This window comes from Etheostoma cragini, chromosome 1 (assembly GCF_013103735.1).
Source record: "Etheostoma cragini isolate CJK2018 chromosome 1, CSU_Ecrag_1.0, whole genome shotgun sequence".
NCBI lineage: Eukaryota > Metazoa > Chordata > Actinopteri > Perciformes > Percidae > Etheostoma > Etheostoma cragini.
Window position 1 is genome coordinate 14825936 of NC_048407.1, and position 19454 is coordinate 14845389.

Below are 19454 nucleotides of genomic sequence, written 5' to 3' on the forward strand. Positions count from 1 at the left end.
GAAATAAAAGAAAAAGGTGAGCAAAGTGAGAGGATGATAAAGGAAGTAAGGAAAACGGGTTTGAGATCTAGACCATAATTAGACTGCATTGATTACCTAGTGGCTGAGGAGCAATTGTAAGTGATCAAATCTAATTAGCTGGTCCTATACATCTTTCTGGAGATAACAGAGCAATCAATCAATGGGCTTAAGTGAACTTAAAGCCATCGCAGTCTACTGCCTGCTAAATATCTTCCACTATCTTCCAAATAACTTACAAGAGGTCAGATCAAAATGAATTTCTGAGAAGTAAGGAAGTGCCGCTGGTGCCGGTAAATGGAGATTTCAACCATCCATCCAGATGGACACATTGCTAATGATTTTGGACGGTGCTTAATCATAAAGCAGACTCAGAAAGAAGATGTCTCACACATACAGAAAATATATGTGGCTGATTTTTGACAATTTGCAACTGTACCAGAGAATTTGCAAATTATCCTGCAACTAAGAATAACTACTATAATTCTACTGCTAGTGGCAATTCTGCCAGATGTCGGCAACACTCAAACACAACCCCTCTATAATTCCAAGGAGCCCCCGTGAGTTTTGTGCACAAAAGGTACAAAATAGTAGTTAAACTGGCATCTCCTGAGGGTGAACAAGTGCAGCTGTATGAATGGCATGAGGCACAGCTGACATTGAGCATGCAGGCTCAGCAAACCTCTGGACAAAGTCACGAAAAAGACTGCAAAAGGTTCCTTTTTGCAAAGCAAAGAAATGTTTGTAAGTAAGCATTCGGCTTGTTTGTTGGGTTAGTCATCTGGACAACATTACTTTACTGGTCTATTTTAGTTCTGCTAGTTTCAGCTGGCGATCTATCCATTTCTTTTACGTTTTGTCAGCAGGATGTATAGACCATGGACCAATGCTTAGTGTGCTTTTTCAAGAAACAAATTAAAAGGAATTCTGTGTTTTGTTTTCCTGGCTGTACTGATAACATGATGAACCCTGACCTCATAACAATGCTGTGTATTCAACTGTGAATTGTGTGTAAAGTTACAGCCATGATTTACTGAATATAATCTTCTGTTGCTTGCTATCTATGAAGTGTAAAGCCCAGATGCAGTCTTGAGTGACTTCATATGCTCTTTGCTGGTTGGACCACTACAGAAGATAAAAGCCCTTGCCGCAGGGCTTTGTGCAGAATGACTTGCTACAGTGAGTCACCTGCATTAAAGCTATGTGGATTTTCCTCTATACCACAATATTTGTCACAAGATGGCAGGTAACCATATCTGTCAAATGAATGAGTGAGCTGACATTCCGCGTGACTGGTGTTTAAAACTCTGGGTTGGTTTGATACGAGGCAGCGTAAACCCTAAATGGACTTGATGCATGTGCAATTTCTGGCATTATAAAAACGGTTTCAGGTTATGAATAGATAGATTTCCAGATAGAAATGTCTGCTGGGAAAAAGGACATGCCTCAGAAACGTAAGAGAATATGCTCTGGAATTAGTGCCTGTGTAACGATAACATAACGATAACAGATACTGTACTAGAGACTGTATCAGAATATGTTGATTATTTATCTCACCCCTAGTGATCAGTCATTTAAAGTATGTGTCTTACTGACAAGTCTCTCTTCTCTTCTCCATCTCTAATTTTTCTGAATTAACTTCAGTACCACAAATCTAACACAATTTAGGCTGAATAATGTCGCCCATAACTGCACATGTGTTAAGGTTGACGCTGCTATGAAATAATATGATTCTCAGAGAAATATAATGGAGCATTTCTGGAATAATCGCGGGACACTCAGGCAGCTCTAATCCAACTCAATAGTCTCATTTTGTAAATCGTGATTTGCCATAATTCATAAAATAACCACATTCCTTCTCATTTTTTTGTGTCTGAGTTCATTTGGTAGGGAATAGGGCTATTTTTTCCCATCATTAATTTGGGCTAAGTAGCACTTTGGAGGCTTTTATATTCAATTGTATAAACAGCATGACCTCTCCCTTGCATATTCACTGCTCACCAGCAAAGACACAATATTCATAATTAATGTGCAACCACTCACGTTGATTGCCTATTATTTTGGTTGACCATACAGTGTCATTAGAGGTGCCTATTAAGAAGCCCAGTGGAAAGTACCAAGACGTCTTAGTGGCACTATTTTTCTTTTGTTTTTTTCATCAGTCTCAACAAAACCACTTCATATAGTGAGAAAAGGGCAGGCAAATGGAAAAGTTGACCTGTTATTCTAACCGCGCACTGACTGACTGAAATCATGGATAGGTGAAACGTAAAAAAAGGAAAAGCAGAAAAGAAAGTGTGCACAGGGCAAAGGGAGGGCTGAGGTGGTTGTGCTTGCCTCTTTCCATCAAGAGAGGCGAGACAAAAACACTATTTGAAAAATGATTTCCTTCAACCTGTGCAGTCACTGCCACTTTAATATTCCTTTTGAGGAAGAGCCTGAGCAAGCATGGATATAATTTTCTCTTCAGTCTACAAATGACTACTTCGGTCAAATTTCTAAGGTAGTTATCTTTTGTACAAGCAGGACAGCTGCATTTACATTTGCAGGAGTAACAGTTATTAAATTGATCTTCAATGTAGATCCTTCTTTGGTTAGCTTGAACTGCTTTTGTAGAGTACATTCTAACTGTCTGCCATTTAATGTTGGAGACTAACGTACTTTTAAAAAGGGCATGCAAAGAAAACTCTAAGGGATAAACAGGCATAGAAATGGTCAACAAAGCGTTGTCAAACTATATTCCTTAGCATTTCATTATCATCGAGAATCAACTCACATAAAAAATATTAAAAATCCAAACTGCCGAGATTGTGCATATCCTTGAACGTGTTTTGCTCTTTCACTTACACAGTCCACACAAGCTCGTAACCATTACAGGTGCCAGAGATCTTACAGTCTAGCCTGTTTTATGATGCATGAAAAAAATCAAATGATGGGCTGAACTAAATCCTGCATCCACAAAATGGCTCAGAAGGCTTGTCTTAATAAGCATATAGTAGTACTAAATAATCTGTTTACCACAAATTACCCAAAAATATGTAGTAATCGTTTTTTTATTGATTCATATGACTGTAATTGATTCATTAATGGGCTGATAAGGCTATTATTGAATGAATCATCCTTATCTAACTAAAAAAGGACAACATTACCCATAAACCGTTATGATGTTGACCAACATCCCCTCGGGTTAAGATTACAATAAGCCTCCAAATTGGAAACACAAAACTCAGGCTCTACACCAAAGCAAACTGGATCCTTTTTTCACTAAATTAAAAAAAAATAACACAAATTTGACTGTGGCCTATTTAACAATGGACCTTCAGTTTGAAATCATGTTAGTTGAATTCCAAGCGTGAACCCATATCTTTGTCCTCATTGAAGATCTTCACCAGATTTAGACATAGTTTCACCAGATTGGAGATAGAATGCAAATGATCTAATAGGTACATGCTACAATCCTCCAAACTACATGAAACATTATATATTTGTCACTAAGGTAAAGACATCCAGTGGTTAAGATGTGTCTTGTTATGCTGTCCTATTGTCCTGTATACTTCACTTTAGGATTTAGTTATAAGGATGTGGTGCTTGTGGCTTTGTGAGCTTCACTTTGCCTATCTACACTAGTTCTAAATATATTTAAATAAGGGATGACAGTGGATAACAGGTCAGTTTTGAAATATCTCCCCACAGTACGGAGGGGGTTTTGTTGGCAAATAACCTCTTTATAATTCAACTTTCTCTTCAAATGTTTCCAAAAGTATATACATACAAACTATTTTTCTCTCCTTTTTAAAGAAACAAAAACAATTAAGAAGAAACATTTTCACTAGTGTAATAAAGTGGAGCACTGCATGCATGTTTCCCATAAACATACAGGACATGAATCATTGGTGTGTGCATGTGTGTTATTCCTGATTCATTATGAGATGTAGTCACACCTGTGTGCAGTGCAATATAATAAGGGCAGCCTTTTCAGGTGTTGACAGTCAACACTACACCAGACACAAAAGGGAAAAAAAGATAAAAGGTAAAATAGGACCTAGACATGAAATAAAAAATTAAATAATTCTAAATAACAGTCCAACTAGAGAAAAAAAGTCTAAATGGAACAGGTTGTGACCCTGTCTTTCCTCCCAGCCTTTTTCTTGGTCTCCAGTTGAGAAGGGCAAAAGCACTCCTCATTTTAATCTTCCTGAAATATTTTAGACTCAGTTACATTCACAATTATCTTCTGCAATGACTTGTGTATGCCTGCAGTTCCAACCAGCATTATCTTTTAAAAACACTCTGGCAGACAATTCCGTCTCAGCTGCCATCTTGGAGGAAACCTTTCTACTCGGACGAGAAAGGGCGACACAAGACGGCACGTTTGTTCTCCTATCAACACAATCCACATCTGGTGGTGACAGTTTAGCCCCAGGAGTAAATGATAAATGTAGCTTTCGGCATAGATATTTTTTCCAACACACAAAAACCCCTAACACAGCAGTTTCCCTTCTTTCCTCAAATAGCAGTGCTGTTTTCCCTCACTACTTGAGACATTTTGTGTAGACACATTGAACCAGCGGTAGCTTACAGCTGGGACCAGTCTTATGGTTATTGATAAAGGAAAATCTTTCAACTTTGGGGGGAAAAAAATGAAAGAGGAGTGGGAGACGGAGGATTTTACTTGATGCTGAATTATTTATACAACCTTCAAACTTTGAGGAAAGCAGTCAAAAGAAAGAAAAGTGTGCAGTGTATGATCTTGGTGTGTAAGCTACTAATCATTCAGTACTTGCTCATTAATAGTTATAACAGATTTGCTGTTAACTGAAGTCTTGAGTCAACACTGACCTTGCTTCACCCTCATTAATCCAAAGCCAACTCAGCCAAATTCCCAGAACTGTTAGAGTTAACAGGCCCACTATAACGTACATTTTTAGATGGAGTCGAATTCCCTGTACATGTTCACACTTAATTAGCTATTAAAACTGATTCTAAAGCCATGCATGCATGAATGTAACCAAACAAGTGCATGTTCTTACTGATCAAGAAGCATTTAATGACCCTTAAACGCAGAACTGTATGCAGAACTGTCTGGTTCCCCTCCAATTCAGACAGATTTCTAACTGACCACACCCTGTCCGCGTTGTGTCAATCACAACCATATCTTATATGGGGCCGGTTTCATACGACGACTGACAACTTGCGGAGCCTTCACCCTTTTGGCTCGCAACAGGAACACTAAGGCAAGAACAAAGCAAGCTTAGTAATGAGAAGCCGTAACTTTCTGTTACATCTTTAAAATTATGATTGCTCAAAAACAAAAACTCTTGTTCACAGACATGTTGATGCTACACCATCACAGCTCATCTCTGCATGCTGCCCGTCGCTCACACTATGTCACATGGTTCGTTGCTAAGACTGGCTCTTGGTCTATCCATTTGTGTGCCCCTTGGAAATAAAAAATGAACTGGGAGGTTCCAGACAAACTCGCATTTGAGATTTGGTCTGGCGATTTCAGGCTATTAAACCACTTTTTACAACAAAAAATGTATGACATAACCACCTTTGTAACAAATTAACTAGGGTGCTTCAGAGGTGCAGCTAAGCTGATGTTACCCTCAGACAGTCCATCAGTCCATCAGATGTCCATGGGCTGGCTGTTTCGGCTGTTCGGCGACTAGCTGTAGCTTCAGATTACTGTACCGAGGGCTGGAGAGTGGTAGTGATCTCCTCTTCTAACTCTCAGCAAAAACGCAAACAAGTGTATTTCCTAAATTCATCAAGACGTGTTTTTCAGTTAGAGCTACATTTTTCATCTTTTATATGTACAAATAATAAGACATTTTCACTGAATGAAACCATGTGATCTAACAAACTGCAATATAAAAATGAATCCACAAGAAATTCAACAAAAGTCTGCATGCTTCAGAGTTTAGAGTATTGGCTAAATAAGTGTGCTCGTTGTTTACAGTAACTAAGCATTTAAATTTGAGTCCTTTAGAAAATCTGAGCGCTTGCAGCCTTGCAATCTAAAAGAGCTAAAAGCACACCTCTAATTCGCTTTCAAACTGATATCATTAAGCCCTCCTATGCAGTATTTGTATTACATTTGACTAAAGAACAAGCCTTTTATAATTTAGTGTTGAAATAAACCATCCAACAAGACACAAGCTGAGGGCTAGTGAACCACAACATTAAAAGAACAAAATTATTCCATTTGAATGGATGGAGGATGAAAGGATTTTAGATATTTCCCCAAAGCCTAAAACCAAGGCCAGGCGCAGATATGTAAACACACAAACCCAGACACACAGAATGCAGGAACACATATGTCTAATGTCAATACATGCAGTGCATGTACACCCACACCTGGGTTCTCCCTCTCTGTCCACACACACACACACACACACACACACACACACACACACACACACACAGACACACACACACACACACACACACACAAACACACAATTTGTATTTTCACTTTAATGTGACCTATTTGTTGTATATTTATAAGGTCAGTGGAATCTGAGTAAAGGAGGGGACAGGAAAAGGAGGAGTAGAAGACAGGAAGGTTTCTGTCCATAAACCTGGGTAAAAACTCACAAAAAAGGCTTTAGAATAATGCTCTCTTGTCAAAGTGTTGGACGCCAGTTCCTTCGAGTCTCTTTTAAGTGCATCTATGGTGCATTAAGTATCTGTCAGACCAGCTTTAGCATTAATCAGCTAGCCCGGAGAAGAAACAATCACACATAATCTCAAGCTCTAAAACCTCCTGACCTTCTCTTCAAATGCACAGATAAACCCCCCTTTAAACCTCTGTGATCTGAAGACACACACAGACCCAAGCTCCGGCGCTAGTAATTTCTTCCTCCCCGTGCTCCCTCCCCTGTAGTCTATCCGATTGGTTCATCCCACAGCAGCATCCATGTCTCTACATCAACTCCGCATGTCAACGTGACCTCAAAGAGGACACATTTCAGACGATGCGTGTGGGGAGCGGGGCTCTTTTACCACATCAATCTAGAAATAGGAGAGGAGAGTAGGAAAGAAAGGAGCAAAAGAGAGGGCAGGATACACAAGTTCCATTCATCATCTCAGCAGTGTTGAGAGTATGAATAGCAAGATCTGTTCAGAGTTATCATTGAGCCAACGCTTCTATCGTGGTACTTCATTTATTAAGACTGTGCAAAGATCAATACAGCAGACATATACACTCTGTACTGTTGACAAGATAATCTCATCATTATGAATTTGGCTTGGGTCGTCAGTAACATGAGCAATTGCAACGCTTATCTGAGATGACAAGAGCAGAGAGAAAGAAAGGGAATCCGAAAAGGAGTCAGAGCAAGAGCATGGGGATGCCAGTCCAATTTTATATTTTAACTAAAAAATGTTCAGAGCGATAGATAATGAAATACAGTATTTTAGTACCAAACAGAGGAAAAATCCATAAGAAACGGAGCAAACCAGAAATTGATCTGTATGCTACAGGCTATACAGAGATTTCTGTCCAAGACATAAACCCAGTGAGTGGCCAAATGAGTACATCTGTGGACTACAATAGAAAAACAAGAGACCGGACAAAAATACAATTTTCAATACACGATTAGCACTCAGCATCGCTACTGCTACCCTGAAGAGAAGACTCAGTCAAATCAAGTTTGATGACAAATCTTGTGTGCCCACCATTTAGTGGGCCTTTTGTGTAGCCAATAACATCTTAGAGTGCCGACTCATTAAGCCTCTGTTGCCACAAACACACAACAGCCACTGCAAAACACAGTGGCTGTCAATTCCCTTCACAAACACACACACACACACAAACACACAGGGCTTTAGACATGGGAGTCAGATTTCAAACTGTGATACAAACATAAGCAGCAATAGAGAAGACCGTGGGATCTCTCTTATTAGGACCTTCTCAGACACACACACACACAGCCATAAACTGGCAGGAAAACACTCAAATTTTTAAGCAAACCGTTGTTTCCGGATTGAGTGAATGTAATGTACTCTAGTGGCTGTACGTGGGAGAAGAAGCCCTTTTTATAGTGCTTTGTTTTGACATGTAGTTAGGTCAAATTAGAGAAAATGAGATGGTATTCATGGTATATCCCTCCAATCAATTAATCACATTACTGCAGAAGCTGAAGAAGTGCTGCACTGTATAAGGCAAGGACAAGGAGAGAGAGATTCAGGGAGAAAGGGATAAATCATTTCTCTTATACTAATGAGATAGAAGGTGAGAACAGATTCCCATAACTCATTCTTTGAGCTGTGTGTTGTTTCTACAGCACATACCTAGGGGGCACAGTGAAAGAAGATGTGGCAGAAATAAAAGCTCTCTCAGGTTGGACTGGTTCCAAGACACAAAAGAGTGAGTTTCACTTTGTTTGACTTTGAAAGTGTTTGATTTACAGCAAGACTCAGAGACTCAGCTGCTGGCTGTTCAAAGAATACATTGCCATGCCATGTACGCCAATGCAACCCTCAGTGAGCTTTACATCTCGGAGCACATTACGGTGAGGTCACTCATATATATATATATATATATATATATATATATATATATATATATATATATATATATATATATATATATATATATAAATATATCCACCTATTGCTGCAGCTCCAGCACCCTGCTGCTCAAAATGTTAAGTCTAAAGACCCCAGAAGGGATCTAAGAGCCCTCAGGGGGCAGGCGGTCCCTACAGGGAAGCCCATTTCAATCTGAGGGAACCAGCAAGGCCGGTGCTTCAGAGCACAGCTGGTAGTTGCACAGGTGCACGTGCATGTACATACACACACACATACACATGGCAGCTGAATCTTAAATTCCTCCACTGTGAAGGTTATGTTTTGTTCTCTTGTTTTTGTGACCTCTGTTGAGGCTTGGTTGGCTTCTTGTGCCATAGTTTTTTGAGCAGAATGCCAAAAGCACTAAGGAAAATGTTTCAAAATCCACTGGGGGCATGCACAGATTTTCTTTTTTGTCACAATCTTCTCTTTCTTCCAGCTTGGATTGGAGGACTTTAAAATTAAAAGAAAACACCTCACCATAAAATAATTGTAAGGTATAAAATGCACATACGCATCTAGTGTAGGCAAAATATGGAAAGCTTGCAGTATTAGCAGGGTCAAGAAAACCATTGACACTGTCACAATTGAAAACAGCCACAACAAACAAATGACCAAACAAGTCAGGGACTTGGTAGCCTTGTTAAAAAAGAATAGAAAAGTAATTACTAAGTGTTTTACAACTTGATCTGAAACAACTTAAAATGCCAGTCTGTCCATGGAAGCTAAACAATGGCTCTTACTACTCAACAAAATGACACGACAGTATGTCATCCGGTGACAGTGAAGAAGGCAGAGTTCTGATCGCACACTTCCTCTCTATCACAAACAAACTCATGTGCACACAAACCCCGAGAGCGAATGTCCACTGACAATCCACAGTCTAATTATCGTGTCCATGTCATCTCCAATAGGCCGCTTCCTATTGAACCAGACAAATTGGTTTAATGTGTCCGGGCAATCTGGCTATCACGGAGGTCAACTTGTGTTCTCATATCCTGTCTCTTTCCCTACACTTGAAAAAAAAAAATCTCTTTGTTTCCCTGCATTGCCAGATCGTGGGGTCTGTTAAAATAATGAAGTTATGCACTATGCAGCACAGATAAGTGCTGTGTCCAAATAAATGCACAACAGCTGCCTAAAAGGTTTTGTAGTGGCTGACCAATTAGACCAATACAATGCATACATACATATTCTATCCATCTCCAGTCTGCCTCCGCTCAAGTTGGGGTTAGGGGTAGTGGTGGGCATAGTCAGGGGCCTATATATACATTCAATTATTTAGCTGGGTTACTTGTATTTTTGAGAACTTGCGATGAATAAAACATTCACTTCCACAGCTGCCTCCGATCTCAAACAAATGTTCTGGGTTCTCGTGATAGGTTTCTGCAAATTCACTATTTATTTGGTAAATCTTTTTGAAGAATCTTCAACCTGCATTGCTTTGAAAAGGTTTTAATGGAAAAGGTGGCAAGTTAAAGATAAAGACATTGGTGTGTGTTTATCACTTTTTTCTTTCTAAAACTTGAAAATGTCATTACCGCAGGTGTTAGGAGGACAACAATCAGCCACATGACAGATTACTACAGTCGTCCCCACTTTTCTCTCATGCTGTCTCAAATTTTGCCAACAGACCCAAAAAAAGTAAATAGATGTTCAAAATCTGCTTGTATCATGTTCACAAACGTGTAGCCAGAGACCTGATGCTTATCGTGACATCTCCCGTTTCCCTCTGATTTGTTAAACATATGATTTATTAATGAAAGAGGATGCAAATATAGCAGCCGTTTTGTGCTGTGCATTACACTTCTGCTAAGGCTTCAAGACACACTGCCGCATGTGCAGTGAAAAAACTCATCTGCAAACTGAAATACTACTCATGACAGCTAATAAACTAAACATTCAATGAAAACAATTATATATTTTGGTTAGAGATAACATTTACTGTTGCTCCCGAAGGCAACATTCTGTGGTCTGACTGCACTTCCTCTCAGTTGTATATATAGCACGAGCTTGGAGGAGATGAAGAAAAATAATACTGCCTGTAAATAATTCATAGCATGTAGTGGTATGTACAGTAGCAGGTTTGTTTGAGGAAATACAAAGACACACCCCAAGGCGAGACGATCAGTTTCTTTTTTTTGAACTGGCAAACTCAAAACAAACCTGGCCTAGTGGCCCAGAGGAGCTCGACTGGGGGGACAAGAGTACACAATTTGCAAATGGCTTCTCGAACCGTCTCTTATTTCTATAAATGACTGTTGAGACTGACTGTATCTAGTTGCTGAGCTGCTCAATCCTGTCAGCAAGTGGGCTTTAGTACATACAGGTTTACCAATCTCATTCCATACAATGCTCCAGAGGAAAGCAGTTATCTAAAGATGAAGGGAGAGAGAGAGAAATGAAATAAAGAGTGCTTTTCTATTCATTGCCTCAGTGGCCACTGAAGTGTGGGAGCAATTTCAATACAATATACAGCAGAGGCTTTGATAAGACTTCGGTAGAATCCTTAAAAACAGTCCAAGCCCGGTTACATGTGCATCTGCGTGTGTGCGTTTGTGTGTCTGTGTGTGTGTGTGTGTGTGTGTGTGTGTCAGTGTGTGCGCATGTGCGTTTCTTGGAGGAAGGGTGTTTCAAGGTTCGGACAAATGCAAGATTGTCCCGCTCATAAAAGAGAGGGGCTCTGTCATGGAGCCTGCCAGCTAAAGGCTTAAATCACATGCCTGGAATGCACAATGACGCTACACCCACAGACACACACACACACACACACACAAAATCTCCTTAAATTATGCAGAGTAAGACCATTCCTGGAAGCACCCATTTTCCACATCTGCTCCAGCTACATTGTTTGCATGCATATGCTCAACCTAAACAGATCAAAGGAGTGAGTGTTGCATCTTCTCTATTGTATATGTGACGCTTAAATGAACACAGCCACACCTCTTAACTGCTTTTTTTCTTAAGCTTTCTTTAAATTCCCTCAACATGTTTATGGCTGCCAGTCATTTTTTAGAATCCATTTAAAGACCTTGGTTTATCATCACTTGCTACAAAAAAAGTATCTGCCCTGCTTTTTATGTATATGCAGAAAGAACTGTGTGAATTAAGAATTATTGTGATTTTATGATTAGGTGTGTGCTTGGTAAATTCAGTGATTGCGTTTTAAAACAATTGTTTTATTACAGCAGCAGAAGCCTCCGTGCCCTAACCCTAAGTGACAAGTGACAATGTAGAGTCAGCAGACTAACGCCCCTTTTCTCCTTGACACCCCATCACAAGGCAGAATGCCGCCACCTAAAGGCAGCTTGGATTGCCTTACAGACCCCCCCCCATGCCTTTGTGCCACCTGCACCTTATTAACATGGAGGGTCCCCCACCCAGACAGGATTCGGTTTAATTACAGTTTCATGGTGAATCAAATTACTACACTCAAAACTTATCAAAACAAATCAATATGATAAATTATGGGCCATTTGAAAGTAATGACACAAGGGTCTTTGAATGTTTGGTAAAGATCTTCCCGAAAAGGTGTGAAGAAAGCCGCACAAGAGGAACTTGTGAACCAGTCGGTGAGCCACATATTTGCGCAGCTGCTGAAGCCAAACACAATGTGGGACAAAATCCTAAAACATATTAAAGACAGAGTGGGAGACGGCTCACTCTTTTGAGCAATTTACTGAAATCCCTTCTTTCTGAGAGTTGAGGAATTTTGCAGCAGATTGGTTTTAACCTTGATTCCACACTAAGTAATTCCCTTCAACGCCTTAAGCGGAATTAGGCATCATTACGTATCATCCATCTCCTTATCCCAGGAATTCTCTTTAGAAAAGAAATGAATCTCTCCACTGGGCCGGTTGCTGGCACGGTGGTGACAATGATAAGGCCAGCAGAGCTCTGCTGATATGTTCATATTATTCCCTTCTCCCAGCTAGAGACCAAGCCCAGCCTGTCTGCCAGTGCTGCACTATAAAACATCATTAGAGGCCAGCAGTAGAGTGGAGAGAGTCTAGGAGTTGCAGGCAGCTACAGTAGCCCCACTAGGTGTAGATGAGCAGAGCAGCACTAAGGTGCCCTTGTGAAACCGACTGAGCCGGCGATATGCTCTCCCGCTTTATCCATCTCTTTATTTATTTTTCCTATTTAGCCTGTCCTCCCGTGGCAACTATAGTGACAGATGGGCTGAGAGGCCTTGGGATCGATGGAAGGGGAATTCTGTCTTTGTTTCCTGACATTTTTCCCATAGCCACTCTCCTCTGACTCAGGTTACTTACTGTCCACACGAACGGAGAAGGCAGAAGCAGGGGAGGAGGGAGAAAAGTGATACGCTTCTGTACAGATTCTGAAGTAACGTAATGCCTCAGGCCATCTCCCTCTACACAGGTTTCTTTTGAATAATACAATAGAGCACCCTGCACGCCTGAATTGTCAAGGGGAACCTCTGTAAACAAGACACTAAGGAATGTGTTGTTGCTGCTCATGCGTGTTTTCCCTGACAGTTTGAAAGGGTAAAGAACAGTCAAGATGTGCAACAGCTTCACACAGTCTAATTCATCATCACTACGTTAGCAGAGAAACAGCCTGCAGGATGGACCAGTATTTATTCTGACCCTCTGATTAGGAAGTCTTAACGGTCTTTGTGCTGACCTTTGCCCCATGCAGCTGGCTCATAATAGAAGCAGGGCTGAGACCGAGAGTGGGAACAACAGACACTGGCCTTCCTCCCTGGTGGGAACACATCACATCTGATCACAGTCATTGTCACATCTACATCTAGCGCAAATAGTGGGACAGGAAATACAGCAGAGAGCCTAATGGAGAGACTAATAGCTGCATTCCGTCAGGATGTAACCAGAAGGAATGTAATTCTTCAATTGTGCCAAATAGAATAAGGCCATAGGCCGAACATAATAATAAAAACAATGATAAAAATAATAAAAAAATACATTATGGACTATTTAAAATTTCTTTCAAATTAGGAGTTTTTTTTTAATTGTGAATAGGTAAACATCAGAAAAAGGCTTTTATACAACTGCCCATATCTCCAGTGTTATATACCAATGTCTTAAGCAGGCCTTAATCCTCGTCTGACGCGACAGACTTTTAATGGGCTTAAGGCCAAAGACACAGAGAAGTTATCACGTTAGAGGCTTATACACCCAAGTACTCCGCCCAAAGACGTATAAAGCAGCCGTGAAAATAAGTACAATCTGATAATCTCTAGGAATTAAAATCAATACAATTAACCGCACGGAGCTATAGAATTTGATGACTGATGTGATGTTTAACACCGACTTGAAACAGTTATCACACATCTGTCACTGGTGTAACTGTTATGATACAGTTGTTGTTGTTTTTACTGTGTATAGGTATATTTACATAATATACAATTATATTTTATGTATTTTCAAAAACAATTAGTTTGAATCAGATTTGGACACGCAAACATGTATATGTGGGATACTTTGTATCAAATGGAATGGATCTTCTTTACTCCACGGGAATGAAATGACAGTTATTGAGTGATTGATGAAAGGTTTCTACATGTAAACTGATTTCTAAAGCCGGCCGTGACGTATTTCAAGCACAACTGATTTGTGTCGATGTCCCTGGTTCTGTTCTATGAGAGTAACAGAATGCCTGTTTAATCCTCCGAATGCTCACCCCTCCCTCCCTTCCTTTCTCTCTATGCTCTTGGGCCTCTCTGCCTCTGCCTGCCCTTATCTTTTTTGTCTTTCAATTTACAAAACGGAGGGGGGGGGGGGGGGGGGGGGGGGGGGGGGGGGGGGGGCAAATGTTGATATAGGAAATGGGAGCTTCCTGAGGGTTGTGACGTGAAAATGGTGGCATAACAGTGAAGGATAGGAGTGCAATTTCTCTTACCTGTATGATGGACATGCGGTTAGTAGGTGTGTCTGTAGTGCTGGTGACTGGGCCTGTGAAGCTGCTGTGGCATCCCACGTGGCCTTGGGGCACGCTGAGGTTATTGGCAGTGGGTTTGAGGTACATAACCTCTGACCTTGGTGAGCTGAGTGGCAGGCGTGTCTGGTAGTCAAAGTACATGGGAGAGGTGGCCAAGGAAGGGCTGCTTACCACATTCATCACATTCATGGCATCCCGCTCCTCCACCTCGCTCTGCACCAGCATGATGTCGTTCTTGTTTATCTTCTTCTTCTTGCCTTTTCCCAGCTGAGGGTGCGAGTACTCTGCAATGCGACAATTATAGGTACGGATCTCCTTGTTTTCTTGCTTGCACTTGATTGCTATGGTCACCATGGCAGCGAGAAGCATGATAGATATGATGCTTAGAGTTACAATAAGTGGCAGGGACATGTCCCAGTTCTGATTGTCTTTTGTGCGTGGCAGGCCATCAGGAGGACGGCCGTTGGAGGCCTTGACGATGAGCCTGGCGGCAGCAGTGAGGGTTGGCTTGCCATGGTCCGATACTCGGATGATCAGCTCCACAATGGGGTTCACGTCGTCCCAGAATGGGTGGGCTGTTCGCACCTCTCCAGTCACCGGATCAATCTCAAAAAGGTGCTCCTCATTTCCATCCGAGATTTCATATGTGAGCCTCCCGCTCTCACCATAGTCATTATCCACCGCCCTCACTGTAGTCACAATGTAGCCAACACCAACATTGCGTGGCACATGTATCTCAGCCGTGTCGTTTAGGAGTAGGGGCAGAACTATGACAGGGATGTTGTCATTGACATCCAGAACACTAATGCGCACTGTAGCATTGCTCTCTAGGTGTGGAGATCCTGCATCTCTAGCGAGAACCTTAAAGTCAAAATACTTTATTTGCTCATAGTTAAAAGATCTCACAGCATAGATGGCTCCATTAGCAGCGTTCACATTAACATAGGTGTTGACATCACCCCCACTCACATTGGAGTTGATTATGCTGTAGTACACTGTGCCATTCTGGCCAAGGTCTGGGTCATGTGCCAGAACGGAACCCAGGTACTCCCCAGGGATGTTGTTCTCAGGTATTTGAAGAAGGTAAACTGACTTGGTAAAGCGAGGGACATTGTCATTCTCATCCAGAATCTTTACGGTGAATGACTTTGTAGAGTTTAGAGGAGGAATGCCATTGTCTTTGGCCACAATGGTGACATTGAACTCATCCTGCACCTCTCTGTCCAAAGGCCTGTCTGTCACTACAGTATAGAAGTTATCATAGTTCTCCTCAAGTTTAAAAGGGACATTACCCAGCACTCTGCACTGAAGTTGCCCATTCCTGCCTGAGTCCTTGTCTGTGACACGGACGAGAGCAATGACAGTGCCTGGAGGTGCTGCCTCGCTGATCGCTCCCTGTCTCACGGACACAAAGCCTATAGATGGCCAGTTATCATTCCTGTCAAGCACTTTAACAGTGACTTTACAATGGCCTGGGATTGGGTTGGGACCTAGATCCTTTGCCTGGACGTCAATCTCAATAACTGGGCTCTCTTCGTAGTCAATTTCTCCCTGAATCTTTATGACCCCTGTTCTGGAATCTATAGAAAAGAGCTCCCGGATTCTCTCTGGGGCATATCCACTAAAAGAATAGACTACTTGTCCATTGTTGCCCTCATCAGGATCAGTGGCGTTTAAATCAATCAGAAGTTTACCAGGAGGTGAATTTTCAGGAATTTCCACAACATACGAGGGCTGATCAAAGACAGGGCTGTTATCATTGGAATCAATAACTTTAACATTTATCTGCATGGTACCTGACCTTGGATATTCCCCCCCATCTGTGGCTGACAAAATAAGGGTGTGATGGCTTCGTTCTTCTCGATCCAATGGCCGTTGAATAACTAATTCTGGGAATTTAGTCCCGTCCCCACGGGACTTTACTTCCAAAGAAAAAAGATTGTAGTCATCGCGTGTTATTTGATAGGTTTTCAGGCCGTTCTCCCCTGCATCTGGGTCATGTGCGCTGGTCAAGGGAAAGCGTGTCCCTGGCAATGCATTTTCAGAAATGTCAATATCAATCTGATCCGATGGGAAAATGGGTGAGTTGTCGTTTATGTCCTGAATATCTATTTTGATCATGCAGATCTCCTTGTCATTGGCAAACACCTCCATGGAGAGCTGGCACTTGGGGTTTCTCTTACACAAGGTTTCCCTGTCGATGCGCTGCTTTGTGTACAGCAGTCCGCTTTGGGGGTCCACATCGATGAGATGCGGAGCGGAGTTCTCCAGCACCCTGAAGTTGGCTTTCTTACCCTGTCCTCCCTGCCCAACCTGTTCGAGTCCGAGTCTAGCATCTTTGGCAATGTTCCCAATCACTGTACCCGGACCCTGTTCCTCCGGGACAGAGTAATTCAAGTTTTTCAATGTCAGGGCTTGAGCCCACAAGAGGAGGAAAAAGAAAATAGAAAGATACATCCCCCCTCCGTAAAGCTGCTATAATCTGTCAAGTTTACGCTTCCTTTGACCTGTTGGTATTTTGTTCAAATGTGGCGTTTCTATTATTCACGATCAAATAAAGAGTTCTGTTCATCATCTGAGGCCTTGGCATTTATCTTTGTGGATTGTCTTTGCTCTGACTCTCTCTTCCTCTTCCAGCAATGTGTGGTGCTGAACACCTAATTTATATTCAGCCGAGCGCCCAGACTCATCTGAGCAATAATCACGATCCAGTCGCTGAACAGAATAGTCAAGTGTTCACTCAAACCACCTAAGAAGGAAAACAGAAAAATATATGCATATATATTTGTTAATAACATGTGTGCCAATTAATTACCCAAATAAAAACAGACTAGGCTACACTAGCCATTCTGCCAGTAAGAAATCAGATCCACCGCTGAGCCAAAACTGAAACAAGGCTCATGTGTAATTCATCTCAACAATTATGGGGGAAGCTTGTCAATTAGTTAACCTTGGGAAGACACTCGGCGCAGCCCAGATACACAGGGAAATAATGATTCCCCTTGTAGCTTGTATCATTATAAACAGAATGTAGTTTTTAATCGATCTCTAACATGCAATGCACACCTTGACCTTAGCCTGATGATGGCACATTCACACATTATGAGAATGCTGACTAAACTGTAGCCTATAGGCAACTTTAATAATATGGTAACACTGGCATACAGCAGGAGATTGCCTATTGTGGTTATTTGAAAAAGTGTGTATTAAATGAGCTTCTTACACGCATTAACAAATCCGTATAATCCGGACATTTACAATGAGCCTTATGAAAAAAAAATGGAAATGAGCTGTCAACATCTCAGCACAGCCGTGTAATTCTCTCCACTGATGCCCTCTGTCTGTGTGCGTCTCTCTCTCCCTCTCTTTTTCTCTTTCTCTCGGTCTCAATCGATCTCCGCAAGATTCAACGGTCCATGGAAGAAGCTGTTGCATCCGCATGCATAGGGAGGGTTGTGAAATAACCGTTTGGGAAATGAGCAACAGACAGTGCTTCCAATGGGTAATTACACAGCAGAATAGACCTAAAGAACATAAAAGACAAAACCTTAAACTTACCGAAAGAAACCACTGCAACCCCAAAAAAAAAAAAAGAAATGATAACTGTAAAAATCAAAACAGTCAGTTCCAGCAGGGTTCAGGGAGAGTCACCTAACCACTTCAGTAGGTAGGTACCACCCGTATCCTTTCCCTCCTCTGTGCAAGAAAGAAAAGCCACGAACCTCCGCTGCTCACGCAGGCTACAGTGCAGCGCAGTGGGGGGAAAGTGCTCCACAAAAGTATGACTGTAATGTCAATGAGCTGAAGTCCTCTCCGCTGTCTGATTAGGATGCAGCGGCTCGCCTTGTGCCTGCAGTGAGTCACCGTTCTTCAGTAAAAGAAAACTGTTCGGAGAAATACTCTTATGAGAAGATTAGTTCTTTTTAAAACAGACGTGTAGTGTGGTATATCCGAAGCAGGTATTTAAAAGATGATCAGTGTCTTTCCCAACGTCCGAAACAGCGTTGAGTGACTGATTCCCGTGGTGGCATTTTGTCCTTGTCCGCCGTCCCCGTTAAAAAGTCCACACAGAGACACAGCTGCTGAGGAGGTGGTCAGCAACAGCCCCACATCCTGCCACAAGTCTCTCTGTAGCTGTCAGGGGCGAAAAATTGTGATTTTCTTTAATATCTACGCACAATCGTTACTTTAGTATGGTCTGCACGTAACACAAGCCAAAGCACATAGAAGGCTTTCCTCTCACTGACTGAAGTCCGGACACCGCATGGTGCATTAAACATTGTCGCTGCTCCTCTGGCAGCCAATGAAATTGAAGAGGTGGGAAGAAAAGGAGGGATTTAAAAGCCGCTTTGGGTACAGACTACAAATGATTGGTGGCTCGTAGTTCACCGGTGGTGCATCTGTGTTTTTTCAAATATCACACTTCATTGTTGTTTACAATAGAGGAAACCGTGCGTTGGACAGCTTTGCCAAGAGACTCGCAGGAGCCAGGCTGAAGGGGTTTGAAATTTCAGTTAGGTCGTTTGTCAAAACCAGACAATAGGATTTGAATTCAGTTGAAATTAATTCATTTTGATGAAACTGATTTAAATGGGTTCCACAATAACACGTTTAGAACCCCACCTTAAATGCATTCAGAGAAGATACAAGGTTTAGTCTAATGTAAAAGAGGAGCACAGATTAAAGATGCATGTATTCTGTAAAGCTACTACAGTATAATTGTAGTTTAATTTAAGGATTACGATTGGATTGTGTGTGTGTGTGTTTTAAGAGCCACACATCTCTCCAGTGTTCAGTGTAATTCTTCATTTAGGGTGTGTTTGGATACAATTTTAAGTTCTATATTAAACATAACTCCTCTGTACCAACGCATGGATACAGCATCTATTAAACCACCCTGCATAGTGCAGGGTATACTGTACCGTGTTTAATGGCGC

General features: G+C 41.6%; 1 protein-coding gene across 2 annotated transcripts in view; it reads right to left on the bottom strand.

The window, feature by feature from the left end:
* The window catches only part of pcdh17 (protocadherin 17), a 59568-nt gene extending 40783 nt beyond the window's left edge, over positions 1 to 18785 (bottom strand). The window contains exons 1-2 of one of the 2 annotated variants that reach the window (XM_034869556.1): positions 18076 to 18785; positions 14689 to 17266 (exon numbers count right to left, since the gene is read on the bottom strand). In XM_034869556.1, the coding sequence (XP_034725447.1) occupies positions 14689 to 16974 (2286 nt within the window). In that variant the 5' untranslated portion in view covers positions 16975 to 17266; positions 18076 to 18785. Of the gene's footprint in view, positions 1 to 14478; positions 17267 to 18075 lie in introns of both variants that reach the window. The other variant, XM_034869546.1, reaches the window with a different exon arrangement.
* Positions 18786 to 19454: the final 669 nt, after the last annotated feature.